At 38.8% G+C, this 21,264-nt stretch overlaps 1 protein-coding gene across 4 annotated transcripts; it reads right to left on the reverse strand.

The window, feature by feature from the left end:
- Positions 1-1,930: 1,930 nt before the first annotated feature.
- brat1 (BRCA1-associated ATM activator 1) lies at positions 1,931-20,704 on the reverse strand. Of its 4 annotated transcripts, none has more exons than XM_056264560.1 (14): positions 20,684-20,704; positions 20,291-20,456; positions 19,256-19,410; positions 18,301-18,448; positions 17,779-18,172; positions 17,248-17,367; positions 7,523-7,602; positions 7,339-7,442; positions 6,674-6,857; positions 5,915-5,988; positions 5,724-5,808; positions 5,168-5,266; positions 4,891-5,060; positions 1,931-2,720 (listed from the first exon to the last, which is right to left on the reverse strand). In XM_056264560.1, the coding sequence occupies exons 2-14, from the start codon at positions 20,415-20,417 to the stop codon at positions 1,998-2,000; spliced, it is 2,463 nt and encodes an 820-aa protein (XP_056120535.1). In that variant the 5' UTR covers positions 20,418-20,456; positions 20,684-20,704; the 3' UTR covers positions 1,931-1,997. The 4 variants fall into 4 exon arrangements, with proteins under 4 accessions (XP_056120535.1, XP_056120534.1, XP_056120537.1 ...); XM_056264559.1 differs by lacking the exon at positions 20,684-20,704 and adding an exon at positions 20,539-20,624; XM_056264562.1 differs by lacking the exon at positions 20,684-20,704 and having other exon boundaries at positions 18,301-18,445; positions 20,291-20,531.
- Between the last annotated feature and the right edge of the window lie 560 nt (positions 20,705-21,264).

Genomic DNA, 21,264 nt, shown 5'->3' on the forward strand with positions numbered 1-21,264 from the left:
GTAACCTTAGTTTTACTGTGATATGTGTGGTAAAGGACAGTAACCACAAAACTTACCATGCTTTTTTACCTCAGTGACCTTAGTTTTACTGTGATTGGTGTAGTAAAGGATAGTTATCACAAAACGTACCATGCTTTTAATGCCTAATAATTTAAAATCCCCAAATTGTAAGGTAAATCTGTACTTTTTCCTTTAAATAATTCTGTATATTATACATAGGCCTAATGATATTTTCTTTTCTCTTTTTTCAGCTGAAAAGACCAAAAGGGCCTTTCAGACTCAGTCAGCCCATTATTGTTTGAGGAGAAGTAAAGCTGCAAAGGCAAATATTTGCAATGGTATGTGTTGGTTTTAACCCTTAATCAAACATTTAATCAAGCATTTGTTGTTTCTTAAAACTTTTCTTACAAAACCCATTGCCCAATCAGTAGGAACAGTCTTAAATAAACACTGTCAGAAAGTTTATATTAATTGCATTGTATTCTTTAAAATTATTACAAATTGGACCCTATCTGTTCATGTTCCAATGATACATGATGTCTCTCCACACCTCATGACCTACCTCTGTTTGCAAGAGTGGAAAAGCAAATTTGACATGACATCAGATATTCAATTATTTTGTCATAATCAGTTGTTACACTGCTGATAACTGTCCCTTTTGCATGTAAATCATGTTTGTTTTTTGTTTTTTACGAATTCATATGAATATTGCTTGCTATTAAAGACAATACTTTTATTCATAGAAATGCCCGCATATCAGTGAACTTATTAGATAAAAATGCATTTAACATTTAATTATGCAACACTCTTTACAGAAATAAATCCAACAGTTATAAACTGACTACTTGCATGTAATGTAATAAAATTACCTTCCTTTCTGTCTTGCAGGATTACTTGCAGATAATGTCTTTGATGCTATGTTTGCTAAATGTTGGGCACAGTTTTCAGGCCTAAAGCTGGCATAAAGGTTTTTTGAAAGTGCTCACATTAAATATACAATTTCAGCCTATTCCTCATATATGTCATAAAGGTTTGCACAATGAACATGTTTAGATATCCAGTCATCCCATTAAAGATATTTATTTAACATTTATTGTTTCATTACTAAACGTTTTAAACTACATTACCCACATGGAACAGGAAACATGCTGTAGTTGAAATGTGCAGAAATGCTTAGGATTGGGATCTCGGTAAAGGAGTCAGAGTCATTTCTCACAACATAGAGACACTTTACAGTATAACGTAAGCAATGACGTACATCCGAGTGAACGAGACAGAGGGAAGTTACGAAACTATGAACTATTGTACAGATTATTAGAATAAATAGAATCCTGTTAAATTGAAGTTTGTTTGTGAAAGAAAGTGTAGAAGTGTAAAAAAAACAAAAGAAATCATGTCACGTGTCAAAATCATCAAACAGAATATTGTCCATATAGCCTAGATTCTATTTGATGATTTTGACACGTGACATGATTTTTTTTTTACACTTGTGTAAAAAAAAACAAAAAAAAACTTCAATTACAAAGCATTTTCCTGAGTTCCAAGGTGATCCTCAGTCTGGAGGATGTGCATGAATTGTTGGTTCAAAGCTTTAAAAAGAGGAAAGGGAATAACAGCAGGCCAGTTTTCTATCACATGATCACTGCAGTGGACACAGAGAATTTCCAGGCTTTGTTCAAGACTGTTGAACGCACAGTACTGTACAGGAACCTCAAAGGATTTCCAACCCTGTAAGACAGGGTTCCCACAAGGAGGTTTATGAGTTGCTGTAAAGCTAATGAATCACAATATAGAACAAAATAATCACAACAATCATTTGGCCAAGTTGTACAGCCCTATTTTAATAATTTTAAAATAAAAATACAACACTACAAAAACTCTGAAAATACAGGTTGTAAAAATTAAATGGACCTTTATACAACAAACTTAACAGACTGTACATCATTCTTTATTAAATGGCCCTAAAAAAAAAAGTCTCAAATTGTAACAGTATATTCTCAATAGCAATCTACCATATTGTCCTCACTCTGCTGGGCTGCTGAAAGAATGTCCTCCATTAGCGATCGGGGCGAATTCACGACATGATCACTACTCAACTTCAACGTCCTCTGCATGTCATCTAGATCGAGTATGTGCAGTATCATGGGTAGGCTAATGTCTTTGATGCAGTGCAGATCACTGTCCGTTCTCTTATCAGATGCGCACACAGATCCTTTGGCCTGTTGTGGGTTAAGGTATCTACTCTGCACCTCGTCCCCCCATCTGTTCCCATTTACATTTAAGACAAGAGTGGAATCGAAGTCTGCGCTCTCAGATGTAAGTGTTCTGAGTTTGAGCAAGAGTGCACAGGCTCTCTCACACACGGGTCTGTCGCAGTCAAACAAGCTGTTAAAAAGCAAGTCAAACAGCCCAAATTCTTTCAGTTTGCTCAAGGCCTGCATCAAGTGCGTCTTTTCAGAGGAACCAAAGTTTTGGATTGCGTATGGACAGCAGGTCAGTGTCTTCTCCATCAACACTTCTGCCAGCTCCAGTGTGTGCATTTTCACTTCCCAGTCGAAATCGTTGCATCCCAGTGACAGGACAGAGCTCAGGAACGGGTGCACAGCTGTTACGAGGTGTGATCCTTTCAGCCATGATGTGAAGGCTTTGACCACTGCTCTACGCGGGAAGCCCTCCGTGTCCTGAGAGAGAATGGTCATCATCTGCGTCAAAGCCTCCTCCTAAAGTTCAACAACACGTGAAGATCATGAGATTAAACTGAGAAAGAAAATGAAACAAGAATATTTAGATGATGTCAAGTGTCCACCCATTAAAATGATCAATGAGCTACAATTCGCCTTTGGCTAAGCCCCGCCCCCCTTAGTTACTATTGCTACGTCCGACAAACAAACTTCATCTGGGCTCTGGTATCAACATGGCTTATGCTGTGACAGCTCTTCCTGCTGAAATTTTATCAAACTTTTATAAAGCAGCAAATAAAGTGTCCGATAGAAGTAGTCCAAAGGGTCTGTAATATACGTTTGAAGGCATACGTTCATGACATACAGGTGAAACGCAAGGAACAACAAGGCATCCAAATAGAGGCAAAAGCATACCGGTCACAGTCAAAAAATGAACCACCGCATATCCTACTAATCGAGACGGAGGCTGGGACTAACAATATCAAGGAGCAACACTGTTCATGCAAAGCTGGGTAGGTCTCTATTCACTTCTATAATCGTTATTACGAAGCAAACGGACTACGCGAGTATAACGTTGTATTTATTAGCAGCTTGTGCTAGCTAGACGACACTTGTCAGGATTTGACTTCGGTTTTGGGAAGGGAAAAAACGCACACCCCCCTCCAACCTCTCTGGGAAACGCGTATCTGTGTTACAAATGCCCCAGGCACAACGTTTAACCATATTTTAGATAAAAATATGAGACGCCTGTGTTAAAGTCAATGGAGCGCTGTGAAAAAGTGTCGGACCTCTGTGGGAGCTCGTTCTTGGCTGCGCTGTGATTGGTCAATCTACATTCTAGGGTGTGGCTTAGCCAAAGGCGAATTGCGACACTTGACAAGTCCACTGAGGTCAGAATGGCTTTCTTCACACTGGTGGTCCAAAACTAATTTTTAGATTCTTTTGAGTGTAACATGTTTGGTTTTTGTGGTCCAAACTACTGCTTCTCAGCTGGTGGGATGCAACAGTCAGCGTTGAGATATTGCTTAGTGAACAATTCACTGTTTATCAATTGTTTATCTTGTTTAATTGTCCAGGACCAATTTTTTAGTCTTTTGATCAAAATTTTTAAATATATAGTTAACTTAAACATCTATATAATACCAAGCCTCTAAAGGGACATTGTGGTGGAAAAAATATATTTCAAAACTTTTAGCTCTCAAAACATTTGCGTTCCCCTGAGAAACTTTGCCTTTGGTCGCAAACCACTCAAAAGGTTCTCAGGGGGGGGCGCAAACATTCTGCGAGCGGACATTGGGGGAACGCAAAACATTTGCATGAGAATGCAAAAGCATAGAAATATAATTTTTCCTCCCATCTTACATTGTCCATCATCATGTCCCTTTGTGGGCTCCGTGATATAGCAATATGTTAATAATCAATATTTGATCATGTCATATTCACACATTTTAGTCACTTCTGACCAAAATTGCACCTTTTTAGTTGATAAAATACATTACTTTACAAGAAAGTGCAAAATTAAACCAAATATTGAAACATTATCCCCTGGTTTCACAGGCAAGGTTTAAGCTAGTCCCAGACTAACATGCATGTTTGAGCCATTTTAACTGAAAGCAACTTGCACTGACATATCTTAAAATATGTCAGTGCCATGGCATTGTTTTGTCTCAAGAACCAGTAACGTTTTTTTATTTCTAGGGGACGTTTATAACGTTTATAAAGTTAAAGTCCTAATTGAACTAAGGCCTTATCCTATCTTAGTCTAAGCCCTGTCTGTGAAACCAGGCCTTTATGTATATGTTTGAATAACTAACATTTTTATTTTCACTATTATCACTCTTTTTGGCATGGGCTTTGTCCTTTGTAACTTGCAGATTGACCACAAACAGCTATATTGCACACTAAAGTAAAATTTAAAAACGCATAATAGGTGTCCTTTAATATAAACATGAGAAGCAGTCATCCGTGCTTTGCCAACAAACCGATTTAAGCCTATAATAAAGAGACCTATGTCACTGGTCATTTTGTTTTGCTTTTTTTCTTTTATGACAGGAACAGATTTCTTTTTTTAAAAGTGGGATTAAGGGGACAGGTTCTACATTGATCAGAAACAAGCAATTTCATCACTTGCAAAATAAAAAAAATGCAGGATCATCCTAAAGATCATATTTGAAAAACTGGATTTGACTGAATTGAGTAACTGTCTCACCAGCAGGTTGCTGTTGCTCACAAGCACCGTCTGATGGAGAGAAGAGGTAACTGCCTCCCCGACGACAGCCACAGCACTAGCTCTTACATAGCCTTCTGAATCTGCCAGTGAAGAGAGGAGAATGGAGACCATGCCGCTGGTGTGGAGAGCTTCAATGAAACCACTGGTACCTGGGAGAAAGAGACAAAAAGTACAATTACAATGAAAACTATCCCTAAAATACTCTGCAGAGCAAAAGATGAAATAGTAAAAGCATAACGATATATGCTTGTGGTACCGTTGAGGGCAACAGTCAGCTGGGTGATGAACTCTAGTGTGGAGTCTCTCACCTCCCATCGCAAATCACACATCCGTTTCTTCAATACGGGAAAGAGGTCTGCAGAATACATATGCTCACTTCATGACCATATACTGTGATGTCTTTTGATGTCGATCTGTTTTTGAAATGTGCACGATGTTGTGTCGATAATTTTTCTATATATTAATACTTTCTTCTGTGGAACACAAAAGAAGATATTTGAAGAATGTGGGTTGCCAAATAGTTTCAGTTACTTCCATATACATGTATATTTTTCCCCATACAAATGGCAGTCAATGGGACCTGAAACGGTTTAGATACCAACATTCTTCCTCTGTTCCGCAGAAGACAGAAAGTCATACAGGTTTGGAACGACATGATGGAGAGAAAATGGTGACAGAATTTTCCTTTTTGGTTGGACTATCCCTTTAAATAATAAAGGAATGATGTATTTGTTTGATTAAATGTTTTTAGATAGACCCCTTTTATAAAAATGTCCGCATTACATTACAAATGAGGCTGAAGTGCTCCTCACCATGGCTGATAAACTCCAGGAGATCAGGGAAGGGCGAACACACCGCAATCCAGCTCATAGTGGCCTGATATGTTTTCTTCAAGACCTTGGAAATCACAAGAAGCTTCAAGTAAATAAGGAGTTTCAACAACAGATCTGCTTTAAAGGCAAAAAGTAATATTAGCAAGATATAAGGAAATGTGCGTACTTACTGTAGCATGGGAATCTGGACTCTTTAGATAGTCCAAGAGGACACCAAATATGTCCTTCCTTATATTCAAATTTTCTATATGTAGGAATATTAATCAGATATTACAGCCAACACCAATTCAATACCAATCACTTTCAAGGTCAATGATGCCAAAGTCAGTAGGCTCTGGACTCTGGTCAGTAAGGTTTTTTTATACATACATTTACACTATCATTTTTTATAAATTAATACTTCTATTCAGCAAGGATTATTAAATTGATCAAGTGTGACTGTAAAGATGTTTACATTGTTGAAACATTTCAAATAAATGCTATAATTTTGAACATTCTATTCATAAAAAAAGTGAAATGTATCAAGTGTGTCCACAAAAATATTAAGCAGCACAACTGTCATCATATCAGCATATTAGAAAAATTTCTAAAGAAGACTGGAGTAATGATGCTGAAAATTCAGCTTTGCCATCACAAGAATAAATTAAATTTTAAAATATATTCAAATAAAGAAGAGTTATTTTTAACTGTAATGACATTTAAAAATATTACAGTTTTTTTACTGTATTTATGATCAAACAAAAGAGTTTGGGAAAAAAGCGCCTTTTTTAAATTACCTTTAAATATTTTTAACGGTAGTGTATTGATGCATAAACATTGTGTATATTGATAATGCTATCTTTTGTAATTAATTATGATGTTTTACTCATCCCTGTCATATCAATATCAACATAAGGTGAAACTCAAATTCTATTTGAAGAAGTCTTTACCTTCATACACGCTGAGAGCACCTAATGTATCTAGGCCACACCTCTGAACCTTGCAGCAGCCAATCAGATGGGTGGAGGCATTATTTTGAATCAAAGAGGAGGGGCAATGCCCAGAGCAAATCCTCAGAAGCAACACCACAGACCTGGTGACCGAGTGAATGGAAATGCCTTCAAACTGGTATTTCTAACAAAAGAAAGGTACACATTTCATTGTGGAACACACATTCTAGCATATTTAAATCCATTCCACAGACTTTACAGCAAAATCTGCATGGACAATGCAAAAAAACACACAAAAAAAAAACAAATTCACCAAGACCAGCCTAAGGAACCATTTATATAGAATGTGTTGTTGCTTTCAAAAACGCAGGACAGTGACACCACACAATAGTTTCAACTGCAGAGTGAAAAGAGAGAAAGAGAGCTGCGTTTCGAGATAAATTTTGAAACTTAAACTTTGACCTTGACACAATCTCCTTAAAAAATGTGAGACGCAGTAAAAGCGCAGTGAGATGCGATGCAACAGTCAAAGATATCCATTTAGAGCACGTTAAAAAACAATAAAAAACTATAATAAAAAAAGTAGCACAGTGGGAAATCTAAAAACAGGTTCTGTGTGCACCGGCCCAAAGAGAGTCTTGAGAGTGAAGCAAAAGTCTACTTACTGTGTATGCCAGCTCTTCTAGACTTGATAAACTCTGCATGAGGTGGGAAATACATGAGGCTTTCTGGGATAGCTGTTCCTTTAGGGCTAAATTCATCTTTTCTGCTGGAGATATGAAGACTTCAGTAAGTACAACTGCAAGGTTTTTACAATATAAAAGGCACAATTCAGTGAATGTGTGATACCAGTGTCTTGAGACTGTGCTGACACACACTGCAGGGGGAGCAAGACGATATCAATGGCCTTCCTCTTTAAAACCTCAGGACTAAAGGATAAAGAGAGAGAAAAATAAAGAGAAACAACACGATACATAACTGGCAGCCATTTCAAATGTGTGTATGTGGCATAGGGGTGGATGATACCAACATCTTGTAATTTAAGATCACGTTAACAAATACTTATTTTTGCCGGAAATATTATACATCATTCAAACTTCACAATTCTCAATACAAATTCTGATATCACAGCAAAGCTACTAGCCTAAGTGTAACCCAGGTGGTTTATTAATATTCCATATAGGGTTATTAATATCTTATTTTTGAGAATATAACAGAAAATAGTTAGTTCTGAGTAAGAAGGAAATTATTATTGATTAAACAATAGTTTTAGTCATTCAGAGAAGTTCATTTATAGGATTTATAAGTATATAAAGGGTTTCACATGAATAAGATTATAACTGAGATGTGTTGCCTTAAGAATAATGAGGGGGATTAAAGTTTGTCTGTAATGCACTTGGGGAAAATGTGCTTTTGCCTAGCATTCTTGTATTGCTTTATTCTCATTGGCTGTTGTGTGGTTTATCCCGCCTTCTTTAGTCAGAGGGTGTTTCGGATTGGATGAGAGGGGAGGAGAGTCTGAGACAGGGGAGAGAGAAGGGGGTGTTCGAAAAGCTGAGGTGAAGAAATGTAATCTAAGTGCTGTATAAGTGTTTAATTCGTGTATTTATTCAGTTCGGACTTTTCTAAAACACCAGAAACATTTGTGAAAGAGTTACTCCAAACAGGAGTTCGTCTAGGTGTTTATTTTCATAGTGTGAAAAATACATTAGTATGGAAATGCGGTAGAATCACGGACATTAATGGACTGCACGTTGATTATCGTATCCGTGTGAAGAGGACACCGGTTTGCTGGACTTGGATCAGAGCGGGTCTAGATCGGATGAGCTCTGGATTTCGTTCACTGCTGTCGGGGAAGAAGATGGTGAGCTGATGGTTCAAGTAAAGCCAGTGTGTTCGTAAGTGCTCGCGGATGAAGAGTTGCTGAAGTGTCGTTTGCTGAAGGAGGAATTCAGGTGATCTGGTTTTGTGTTATTTGCTCAATAGAGTGAAGAGGCCATTTGTTGTTTCTAGGCCACAACGAACTCTAGCAACGGTACAGGCCTGCAACGAGGGGTTGGGTGGTGACTGTTTACATTGTGTGTGTGTGTGAGTGCGCGCATGCATATACGAGTGATCACTGAAGGGTTACGGTAAAGTGTTTAAATTTTCTCAAAGATAACAAGAGTGTTAAGAAGTGTTATTGTGGATTTATGTAGGTAACTGAAAAGGTTATTTCTAAATTCGATTTTTTCATTCTATTGGAATAATTTAAAGTGAGTTAGTCTAGCTTAAAGTCACAAAGTGAAAGTGAAAGTGAATTGAGTTTATTTAGTTTCTGAAAGATAAAATAAGTGACAAGAGACAAGTGTTGATTTACATTTGAAGTTTATTGGTATATTAAGACTCAATACAAGGGGTTTTCATTTGTTTAATATTTCTTTTATTGTGTGTGATTAAATGTTATTATTTGTTTATACTTACCGAATGGTGTTGCTTGCAATTCATTAGTAGATACAGATTATTAGATCTCAAAGAAAGGGAAAGAATAACATTATTGCATAGTTGCAAGTCGAGAGACACATTTAAAGAATCCGGAGCGTCGCTTGGGTTACACTCAGAGCATAGGGGGCGCTACACATTTTGGGGGCTCGTCCGGGATCAATTATTCTTTTCCTGAGATCCTGTTGAAGATTTGAGAAGACTAAAGAAGCTGTTAGTTACTTTTTTCAGCTTGAAGATGGAGTTCAAGGGTGATGCACTGTTGGCTGCTGAACTTACAGAGTGGAGTAAGGAAGTTTTGATTGATGAGAATCATGCTATCATGTTAATGGGGGTACCATCAACAACGGAGGTGGCATACATTGAAGAAGCGGTCCAAACCATAAAAGCTGTTGGCAAAGTGAGAGTAAGAGGCTCCAAAGAGGGGAAAACTCCAAATACTGTGATGGTATTGTGTGAATGCCGAGAAATAATTGACTCATCTCGCATACCAGCTGAGTTGCAGAGAGCTGATGGTGAAGATCCATGGAGAGTTATTGTATCATCGGCTGATCTCCATGCTTCTGATTTCGCAGAGAAGTTGAAAAAATTTCTTCGTGAAGAAGGAAAATCCATGAGTGATGTGGGATCATTGTTCCATTCGTCTGGTTCGAATGCTGCGTCGCCTGAGTCCATCATTCGTGCTGTTGGTGATCTGTTGGAGAAGACAAAACCTTCTGGAGATTCCAATGCTTACAGAAGATTGAGGGTGTTCTCTGGTATCATTCCTATTCTGGCTGGAGAGGAGAGTTTTGAGAACTGGTTGGAACAGGCCAGAATGATGACATCTGAATGCGAGTGTTCAGAAAAGGAAAAGAGGAGAAGAATTCTGGAGAGTTTGAAAGGTCCTGCTTTTGATATTGTGAAAGTGGTGAGATTTTCAAGTCCTGAGGCTAGTGCTTTGGAGTACTTGGAGGCACTGGAAAATACCTTTGGATCATCTGAATCAGGTGAAGATCTTTACTTTGCATTCAGATTGCTGAGACAATTCGCTAAAGAAATGCTGTCCGATTTCCTGACCCGATTGGAGAAGTCGTTGACGAAAGTTGTGCAGAAAGGAGGGTTGATGTCACGGTCAATGGATAGAGCGAGACTTGAACAACTTATCAGAGGTGCTTCTGCTGAGTCTGACCTGATGTTGTTACAATTGCGCCTAAGAGAAAGAAAAGCTAAACCTCCTGGTTTCTTAGAGTTGTTGAATGAGATAAAGACAGCTGAAGAGAATGAGCTTGCGAGACGTAGGATTGGAATGCCAGTGAAATCACTGAATCTGAAAACTGAGTCTGAAGTTGATTCTGATGTGGTGAATAAGCTTAGAGCTGAACTTCAAGAGCTGAAATTGAAGATGAGAAAAGATTCATCTAAGGTGCCTGCTGATTCCATGAGGACTGCTGCAGAGAAGCAGGAGAAGAAAAGAGAGCCTACTCGAGGAGACCCGGAGGTGGAAGAGTTGAAGATGCAGATTCAGAAGTTGAACAAACGTCTGGAAGTGATGACCATAACCTCAACTGCTGAGCAGACTCAGACAAAGCGGCTGGATTACAGAGAAATGCCTTTTCGAAGAAATGCTGAGAGAAGGTTGCAGCCTAAGGAGGATTTCTTCTGTTACCGTTGTGGTGAAGACGGACATATTGCCACTAAGTGCAGAGCAACAGAGAATACCGGAAAGGTGATTCAAAAGCTGGTGAAATCCCTACATAGAGCTAAAGCTGAAGTGAGCAGAGCCAAGGATGATTCTACAGGGTCCGGTCGTTCAGATTGTTTCTCAAAGAAGGGAACTACTGATGGCAGTGAAAAGGATGGTGTGCCCAGAGGTCTTGTGGGTCCAGTTTCTACCATTTCAGTGGAAGTGAATGGACGTTCATGTAGTGCATTGCTTGACAGTGGGTCGCAAGTTACCATTGTTTTTGAGCATTTTCATGAGAAACATTTGTCAAATGTTCCAATTCAACCATTGAGTGGATTGTCAATTTGGGGACTGAGTGCTAGTACTTATCCATACAAGGGATATATTCTTGTGGATGTGTCTTTTCCTGAGTCGCTCACAGGAGTGCAGAAAACAGTGCCTGTGTTAGCGCTGGTGTGTCCAGAACCTAAGGGTCCTAAACAGGTTCCTGTTATCATCGGAACAAATGCAAGTTTCTTCCAAAGACTTATTTCATTGGGACAGGACGCAGAAGTTTCTGATACTGTACATTCCTTGAGGATACAGTCGACAGTTTCCATACCTTGTTTTGAGAAGCTGCAGAGGAAGGAAGAAGTGAATGACTGTGTGGAAGGGAGTGTAAAGTGGATGGGTCCTGGAGATCTGAAGATACCTCAGAATGGTGAAAAGTATGCTGAGTGTAAAGTGGAACTCAAGAAACAGACTAGAGAAGATATTCTGATGGTGGAAGCCACTGATGAGAACCAGTTACCTGCTGGAGTGTTTGTTCCTTCGTCTGTCTGGCATTCATCTGATGTGGATGTGGATAGTTTCAAGTTGCTAGTGTGTAATGAGACTGGGAAGGACATAGCTATTTCTGAAGGAACTGTGATGGCGAATGTGTTTCATACGGATACTGTAACTGTGATGCAAAGAGAACAGACATCTGTGACGAAGTTGGATCCGAATATCTTTAACTTTGGTGATTCTCCAATACCAAGTAATTGGGAAGGAAGATTGAGAAAGAAGCTGTCTGAGCGAGGGAATGTTTTTTCAATATCCGAGTGGGATGTGGGGAAAGCGAAGGATGTTACTCATACAATCAGGCTGAAGGATAGTACACCTTTCCGAGAGAGGTCAAGGAGGATTGCTACAGCTGACATAGATGATGTGCGTCGTCATCTGAAGGATCTGCTGGCTGCAGGAGTTATTAAGGAATCGAGAAGTCCTTATGCGTCACCCATAGTCATAGCACGAAAGAAGAATGGTGCTATAAGGATGTGTATTGATTATAGAACTCTGAACTCCAGAACTATACCTGACCAGTATACAACGCCAAGGATAGAAGATGCTTTGGATTGTCTGACGGGAAGTAGGTGGTTTTCGGTGTTGGATTTGAGGAGTGGCTACTATCAAATCGAAATGGCTTCTGAGGATAAAGAGAAGACTGCGTTCATTTGTCCTCTTGGATTCTACCAATTTGAGCGGATGCCTCAGGGGATATCGGGAGCTCCTGCGACGTTTCAGCGATTGATGGAGAGGGCAGTTGGAGACATGCACTTACTACAAGTGATAGTGTACTTGGATGATCTGATTGTTTTCGGGAGAACCTTGGAAGAACATGAAGAAAGACTGATGAAAGTACTTGATAGATTGGAGGAGTTTGGGCTGAGATTATCAGTTGATAAGTGTCAATTCTGTCAACCGTCTGTCAAGTATGTGGGACATATTGTGAGTGCAGAAGGCGTTACACCAGATCCAGAGAAGGTGAAGGCTGTGAAGGAGTGGAAGATACCTCATGATCTGAAGTCATTAAGATCGTTTCTTGGATTTTGTGGTTTCTATCGCAGATTTGTCAAGAATTACTCCAAGATCGTAAGGCCTTTAACGGAATTGACAAAAGGGTATGCACCTGTGAGGGGTAAAAAGAAGGTAGAGAAGAAAGGGAAATACTTCCAAGAGAAGGAATCCTTTGGAGAGAGGTGGACTGACGAATGCACGGAAGCGTTTCATGCTATTATCAAGTGTTTGACTCATGCACCTGTACTGGCGTATGCTGATCCATCTAAGCCATACGTACTGCATGTGGATGCTAGCTTGAAAGGGCTGGGAGCAGTTCTAAATCAAGAGTACCCTGAGGGGTTGAGACCAATTGCATTCGCAAGTCGGAAACTGAGTGAGGCGGAACAACGATATCCCATTCATCAGCTGGAGTTCCTGGCGCTGAAATGGGCTGTTGTTGACAAATTTCATGACTACTTGTATGGAACAAAATTCACAGTAAGGACTGACAACAATCCCCTTACGTATGTTCTGACAAGTGCGAAACTTAATGCAACTGGACATAGATGGTTGAGTGCCTTAGCCACATATGATTTTAACCTACGGTATAAGGCTGGAAGTCAGAATGTTGATGCTGATGTACTGTCACGTTTTCCTGCGGATACAGATGGAACTACAAACTGGATGGATATCCCTAGATCCGGGGTAAAAGCTATTTGTGGACGTGTGAAGAGTACTTACTGGGCTGAAGAAGGGGAGGACAGACTGGTTGATCAGTTGGGTGTGGGAGTGGAAGGTGTTCCAGAACTGTATGTTTGCCCGATTCGTTTGGACACCAATGAGAGAGATTCGTTGACTAACCAGGAGTTGAGAGTGGCACAAGGGGAAGATCCGGTCATTGGTACAGTGATGCGAGATGTGGAGGCTGGAAAGTGTCTGAAAACAACAAAGAGTTCAGATGTGTTGGAGACTTTGTTGAGGAAACAAGGGAAAAAGTTGGTTATTCGTAATCATCTGTTGTACAGAGTGACACAGAATTCTCTTGGAGGAGAGAAAGTACAGTTGGTTTTGCCTGGAAAGTACAGACCGGAAGTATTAAATTCGCTACATGATGAGTCGGGTCATCTGGGAATTGAGAGAACGACAGAGCTGTGCAAGGACAGATTCTACTGGCCGCATATGTCCATGGAAGTGGAAAAATATGTGAAGAATTGTGGGAGGTGTATTGTGAGGAAGACATTGCCGCAAAGATCTGCGTACTTGAATCATATTTCAAGCAGAGGACCAATGGATCTTGTTTGCATTGATTTCCTATCAATTGAGCCAGACTTGAGAGGAGTATCAAATGTTCTTGTAGTAACTGATCATTTTTCACGTTATGCACAAGCGTATCCTGCAAGGGATCAGAAGGCGCTGACGGTTGCAAAGATTCTAGTGGAGAAGTTTTTTGTTCATTACGGATTACCTGCTAGGATACACTCTGACCAAGGTCGAGACTTTGAGAGCCGACTGATCAAGGAGTTGCTGGGAATTCTGGGGATCAGAAAGTCTCGTACATCACCATATCATCCTCAGGGAGATCCGCAACCGGAACGTTTTAACAGAACGTTGTTATCCATGCTGGGGACCTTGGATGCTTCTAAGAAGGAGAGATGGAGTCAGAGTGTGAGTCAGATGGTGCATGCGTATAACTGCACGAAGAGTGAAGTTACTGGATTTTCTCCTTACTATCTTATGTTTGGGAGAGAGGCTCGCCTTCCAATTGATGTGCGTTTTGGAAATGCTGGAGATGGGAGAAGAGGAGAAACGCATGTGAAGTATGTAGAGAGAATGAAAGAGGATTTGAGAAATGCATTTGATTTATCACTGCAGAATGCACAGAAAACGGAGCAAAGGAACAAAAGACTTTATGATCAGAGAGTGAAGTTTTGTGAGCTCGGAAAAGGAGACTGTGTGCTGGTGAAAAACTTGGCTACAACTGGGAAGCAGAAGTTGAGAGATAAGTGGGGTTCAGTACCTTACCTTGTTCTGGAGAAGCTTGAGAACTTACCTGTATACAGGGTGAAGCCAAAGACTGGAACAGGAGGGGTGAGAACTTTGCACAGAGATCACTTGTTGCCGATTGGTGAGGGAGTGAGAATAAACTTACCTTCAGAGAGGGAGGACAGTTCACGCCGTGTGGTGACCAGAAATAAAACTGTGGAAAGAAGACAGAAGAAAGTTGTGAATCATGAGAGAGAGAATCGTGAATCAGCGGACTGGAATTCTATGAGTGATGATAGTAGTGATTGTGTTTATTATCCAGTTGGAAGGACTGTGAACCTTGAAAGACTGTCTTTTCCGTCAGCTGAAAGGGAAAACGTACAGAGTCCTAATAGGTCTCGAGAGGATCCTGATCAGGTGGAAGTGACTCGAGGAGAGGAGTCTGATGGTCAAATGGAGGAGAACATTGAGGATTCAGTGTCTGAAGAAGAAGGAATTGAAACTGTGAATGTAGCAAGTGGGGAAAAGGAACTTGAACGAGGGAGGAATTATCCGAAGAGGATGATTAAACCAGTTCAGAAGTTGAGTTATGATGAACTTGGAAAGTCTTCTGACCAGCCTTTGACTATTGTGTATAGGGGTATGGTTGTGAAGATTCAGGAGTCTTCTGAGAAGAGTGCTTGCAGAACATTGTGGTGTCATCCTATGGCCACCTGTGAACAATGTGTTCAGCAGAAGATGAATCCGAAGTCTGAAGTCTTACTACAGTTGTAGTTGGAGACTCATGAGGACATGAGTAATTTAGCAGGGGGAGAGTGTAACCCAGGTGGTTTATTAATATTCCATATAGGGTTATTAATATCTTATTTTTGAGAATATAACAGAAAATAGTTAGTTCTGAGTAAGAAGGAAATTATTATTGATTAAACAATAGTTTTAGTCATTCAGAGAAGTTCATTTATAGGATTTATAAGTATATAAAGGGTTTCACATGAATAAGATTATAACTGAGATGTGTTGCCTTAAGAATAATGAGGGGGATTAAAGTTTGTCTGTAATGCACTTGGGGAAAATGTGCTTTTGCCTAGCATTCTTGTATTGCTTTATTCTCATTGGCTGTTGTGTGGTTTATCCCGCCTTCTTTAGTCAGAGGGTGTTTCGGATTGGATGAGAGGGGAGGAGAGTCTGAGACAGGGGAGAGAGAAGGGGGTGTTCGAAAAGCTGAGGTGAAGAAATGTAATCTAAGTGCTGTATAAGTGTTTAATTCGTGTATTTATTCAGTTCGGACTTTTCTAAAACACCAGAAACATTTGTGAAAGAGTTACTCCAAACAGGAGTTCGTCTAGGTGTTTATTTTCATAGTGTGAAAAATACATTAGTATGGAAATGCGGTAGAATCACGGACATTAATGGACTGCACGTTGATTATCGTATCCGTGTGAAGAGGACACCGGTTTGCTGGACTTGGATCAGAGCGGGTCTAGATCGGATGAGCTCTGGATTTCGTTCACTGCTGTCGGGGAAGAAGATGGTGAGCTGATGGTTCAAGTAAAGCCAGTGTGTTCGTAAGTGCTCGCGGATGAAGAGTTGCTGAAGTGTCGTTTGCTGAAGGAGGAATTCAGGTGATCTGGTTTTGTGTTATTTGCTCAATAGAGTGAAGAGGCCATTTGTTGTTTCTAGGCCACAACGAACTCTAGCAACGGTACAGGCCTGCAACGAGGGGTTGGGTGGTGACTGTTTACATTGTGTGTGTGTGTGAGTGCGCGCATGCATATACGAGTGATCACTGAAGGGTTACGGTAAAGTGTTTAAATTTTCTCAAAGATAACAAGAGTGTTAAGAAGTGTTATTGTGGATTTATGTAGGTAACTGAAAAGGTTATTTCTAAATTCGATTTTTTCATTCTATTGGAATAATTTAAAGTGAGTTAGTCTAGCTTAAAGTCACAAAGTGAAAGTGAAAGTGAATTGAGTTTATTTAGTTTCTGAAAGATAAAATAAGTGACAAGAGACAAGTGTTGATTTACATTTGAAGTTTATTGGTATATTAAGACTCAATACAAGGGGTTTTCATTTGTTTAATATTTCTTTTATTGTGTGTGATTAAATGTTATTATTTGTTTATACTTACCGAATGGTGTTGCTTGCAATTCATTAGTAGATACAGATTATTAGATCTCAAAGAAAGGGAAAGAATAACATTATTGCATAGTTGCAAGTCGAGAGACACATTTAAAGAATCCGGAGCGTCGCTTGGGTTACACTCAGAGCATAGGGGGCGCTACACAAGTAATGTAAGTAAAAGGTCTTCAAGCCTGTAAAGTAATCAGTCAGTCAGAAGACGGACATTCTTTGACATAGCCTTGCGTGTATCTGACAGTTTAATCGCAATAAGACGTGAAAGAGAACTCAGTTCAGTATCCACATGCTGTATGTGATCGTTCAGAAAACCACCTGTCAGAACAAATCACATGAATGTTTAAACTGGTAAGGCTTGAAAGAGCTTGCCAATAATAAACTTTCACGCTGAACTGCAATGTCACATGAACGTAACCACGATAGAGATTATCATTTCAAATTTTTACCGGTTTATCACCCACCCCTAATGCTGCACTATGCATTTGTGAAAAGTCTTCGGTAGTCACCATTTCTCCAGCTTTATGATAAGTGCAGCACACTGAAAACTCTCATTTTTGCTTCCAGAACCCAACATGGCTTCCAATAATTCCTCCACTTTATACTCCGATTGTCCGAGCAGAGGCGTCCTGCAACAGACGATAAACAATTCTCTGCATCTTTGCATTACACTGAATACATATTTAAGAGAAGATAATACAACATATGTACTTTCCATAATGAGTAATTGAAATAAACTATAATATAGTAATTTATACATTTATTTTAGGTTTGTTTTTTTTAAAGCAGCTTTTAAATTATATCAATTTAACTACAAAGAATCAGAATTAATTAAATGTAACTAATGAAATATCTAAGGGATAATGTTATCTCATTATTATGGAATAATCCTAGATGCAAAGCAGAATTAATTATTTTTTAATTATTTAATTATTATGCTATTAATGGGGTGGTAATAAAAATATTTTAGCTCAAATTAATAGATACATAAAATGTAAAATGTAATTACATAAATGTAAGAAATGTCCTATTCAACTTACCTTACAGCAGCTTGAAGAACAGTCATCAGAGGCTGAGTCAATGATTCAGATCCCCTGTTGATCAAGACTTCCAGAGGTACTAGCACATCTTTCCATAGCGTGCTTCTGATAGGCTCTCCACACTGAGAGGGAACTGATGACAAAAGCCGTAAGCCCTGGAGGACTCGAGGATGATCATTTGAGCTCAACGCCTCCACCACGCCATTCATAATCTCTGAGGAGACCGAGACCCAATCAGAGCTGAAAGATGATTCACTTGATCCCATAGCATCACTGCCATTGGTCATGTTTGATGATGAGAGGAAGTTTAGGATGTGCACTAAAAGCTGATTAGCCAGACAGGCAACAAACAGACTCCCGTCGTTCTGCAGCTGGAGAATGACTTTGATGAGTCCTGTGGATAGAACAGAATATAAGACTTAAGACTTGAAAAGACTAAAGATCAAAAATCTTTGATTTTTATGCACATTTGGGACTTTCTGAATAATTTTGGAATGGATGATAGATGATGACAATTCTCACCGTTTCCACAGATGAAGTCCAGAGCTTGCCGGTGTTTCAGCATATTCAACAGTCCCTGCAGCCAGCCACTGCGAACTGAGGCATCCTCCCAAAGATCACACACAAACCAGGCTTCCCGCTCAAACACAGACACCAAAAGACCTCCCTCCTTATTTCCAAAAAAAGAGAACTCAAAAACATGATGTGACTGGAAAACACTGCAAACTGCAAACAATACCATAGTACTTTTTGGGGTTAGTGCTAGACCAGTGGTTCTCAACCAAGGGGCCTCTGCAAACTTCCAAGAGGGGTGAAAATGACTTCAAATTAAAAGAAAAGAAAATAAACCATAAAAATGATTAAAAACTGACATATTTCTTACTTCTAAATAAAATGCAGTTATTGGGGGAATTAATGAAGAACCAGGAACATTTTTACTTAAGAACCGCAGTCTTGGAAAACCTGTATATATATGGGAATTTTAAAAGTGTGATATCTAGACTAGGAAAATTCATGTAAATTAATAAAATCCTAAAATGTCATGGGCATTTTTTATAATGAATATAAATTGTTCTTGTTATGTCAAGCTTTAAAATATTTTATATGATGTTATAGCAAAAAACAGTATTTCAAAAACAGTAATCACAAATAATGAGAAAAGTCATGTAAATTAATTGGTGTAAAAGCATAAACTCTGAAAACTTTCAGTTATTGAAACTTCTGGAATTGTTGAATTTTTTGACTTATTTATAAATTATTCTATTGAATTTTTTTAAATATATTGCCAATGCTATTTTCTGTAAATAAAGTTTGAAAACAAGCATCATCCAGAAATATTTTGGGTGGCCTTCAAATATTTTCAAAAATATTGGGGGGTCTTGAAGTCAGAAATGTTGAGAACCACTATCCTAGACAACTGTGAGCGAGCAAATAATCTGTCACTGATATTGTGACAATATAGTGGAAACTACCTCACCTCAAGCAAGTGGAAACCTTGCTTGGTGCCAGCCAAAAGTCCAGTGAGTTTGAGGGTGAAAGACAGGATAACAGGATCTGTAGTTTTAGACGTACAAACACTGGAAATGAACTCCTTGAGGCACGGCTGATTTCGCAAAAGCACCTGTTCATTACCTGAGGAAACACGTAGTAATCACTATCAGACAGTATGAGCAGTATATATATGTACGTGTGAATATTGTGCGTGATATGCGAGACCCTAAGGATGCTTACATGTTTCAAGCTCCATCTGGCAGCTTGTTTTTTATCCTGTCAGTAATGTGATTGTCTCAATAATTAAGACACACAGGTATAAGTTCAAAAATAAGTGTAAATACTAGCATTACTGATGTATCGAGAGGATCGATCCTCACATAAAAACATGGATACCAAATGTTTTAACTATTCATTTTCTTACTTATTGTAAAATTAACTCAAAATAAACTTAGTGGGGAAATATTAATTTGTTCAACACACTATATTAAAAACACAGCTAAATATGACATTTATTATAAATGCTTTGTGAAGAGAAGACTGAAATTTTAAATTAAAATTGTAATAATATATTATTATTTATAATATATTTTAAGCCTGTTAAATGTTAAAAAATAATGGTTTTCAATTATACTGTAATGTTGAATGGCTAGAATTACTCATTCCATCCCCAGAAATTGAAAAACTAAAAAACATCAGTAGCAGTATTGGTATATCGATGATACTGACCTTCATTCATTGTACTTAGTAATAAGATGCCATTTAACAAATATTTAAAATGTACCATCTTTGTTGTTTTTGTGTCAATTTGGAGAGTCATTGTAAACATTTGTTGACAGCACTAATATGTATGTATAAATAGATAGATGTGTGTGTACACAGTGATAGTTGTGTAAACACTTAAGTAAAATAATTGAATTTCCCTCTAACACTACAAGCACAGATATATAATATAATACTCTACCCAATCTTGGTCTCAACTAGTCAAAAATTGGTATCAATTTGATTCCAGTTTACTCACTCTGGCTGTGCAGCTCTTTGAACCAATCGAGCAGTTTCTCTAACGAGGTGTCATCAGGTGGAGACTGCTTCGGGTCGGCCAGTACCAGACAGACCGCTGGTAGCAAAGATAAGCAGTCACTGTCCATGATAACAAAATCCCTGAGTCACCAGCACATCAAATCCAACTGCACGTGGGAACAACAAAAAGTTACCTTGATACAATCACAACAGGGTAACGTTACGCCAGTATGGAGAAACGATTCAAACCTTTGTCTGAGTCTGCATCTGTACACTACAATAACTCATTCAAAAGCAAGTGGAAAAAACATCTACAGTATTGAAGGAAAAACCACCCTTTCTGCCTTTCATGCATCACATTTAACGTTAATGTGTCAAAGTTGGCTGCACTTACTTTCGCTCTGTACGGCGTGCTGGAAAGGACATAAAAAATACGAGCAGAGCGTTGACGCTTCCAGCTACGTATGCGCAAATTCGGCGCATTTTAATGTTCTTCAATAAAGTAACCGCCTCTCATTCACACGCATGGTTACAGCGAGTGAGAGTTCCTAACTGCGCAGATAGGAGGCAGTCAGCATCAATATTGTCTGACGCATTTCTACCATAGGGATTTCTACTAGTTGTCTAACTAAAAGCAAACATACTGCATTACAAATTCAACTATTCCTGCTCGTCAGGTGCCTACTGTCTATCTATGGGATTTTGTGGAAGACATCGATGATGAGGTGAAGAGGGTGCAATAGAATCCGCGATGCCTCAACATAAAACAGTCACCATGCACATCAGATTAACTAAAACTGCTTAAATTAAATTGAATTTGGGATTAAAGTAGATTTTAAATATTTTTAGCAATAATATTCTATTCAAATATGATATTTTTCATTCCAGTTTATTTATATGCGCATAGAACAAAGGACATTCTGTCTGATAGAATGCTAGAATTTTTTTTTTTTTTTTGTGAGATTATATTTTATC

The sequence above is a fragment of the Rhinichthys klamathensis genome, unplaced genomic scaffold (assembly GCF_029890125.1).
Source record: "Rhinichthys klamathensis goyatoka isolate OS25496 unplaced genomic scaffold, OSU_Roscu_1.1 h1tg000222l_1, whole genome shotgun sequence".
Lineage (NCBI taxonomy): Eukaryota > Metazoa > Chordata > Actinopteri > Cypriniformes > Leuciscidae > Rhinichthys > Rhinichthys klamathensis.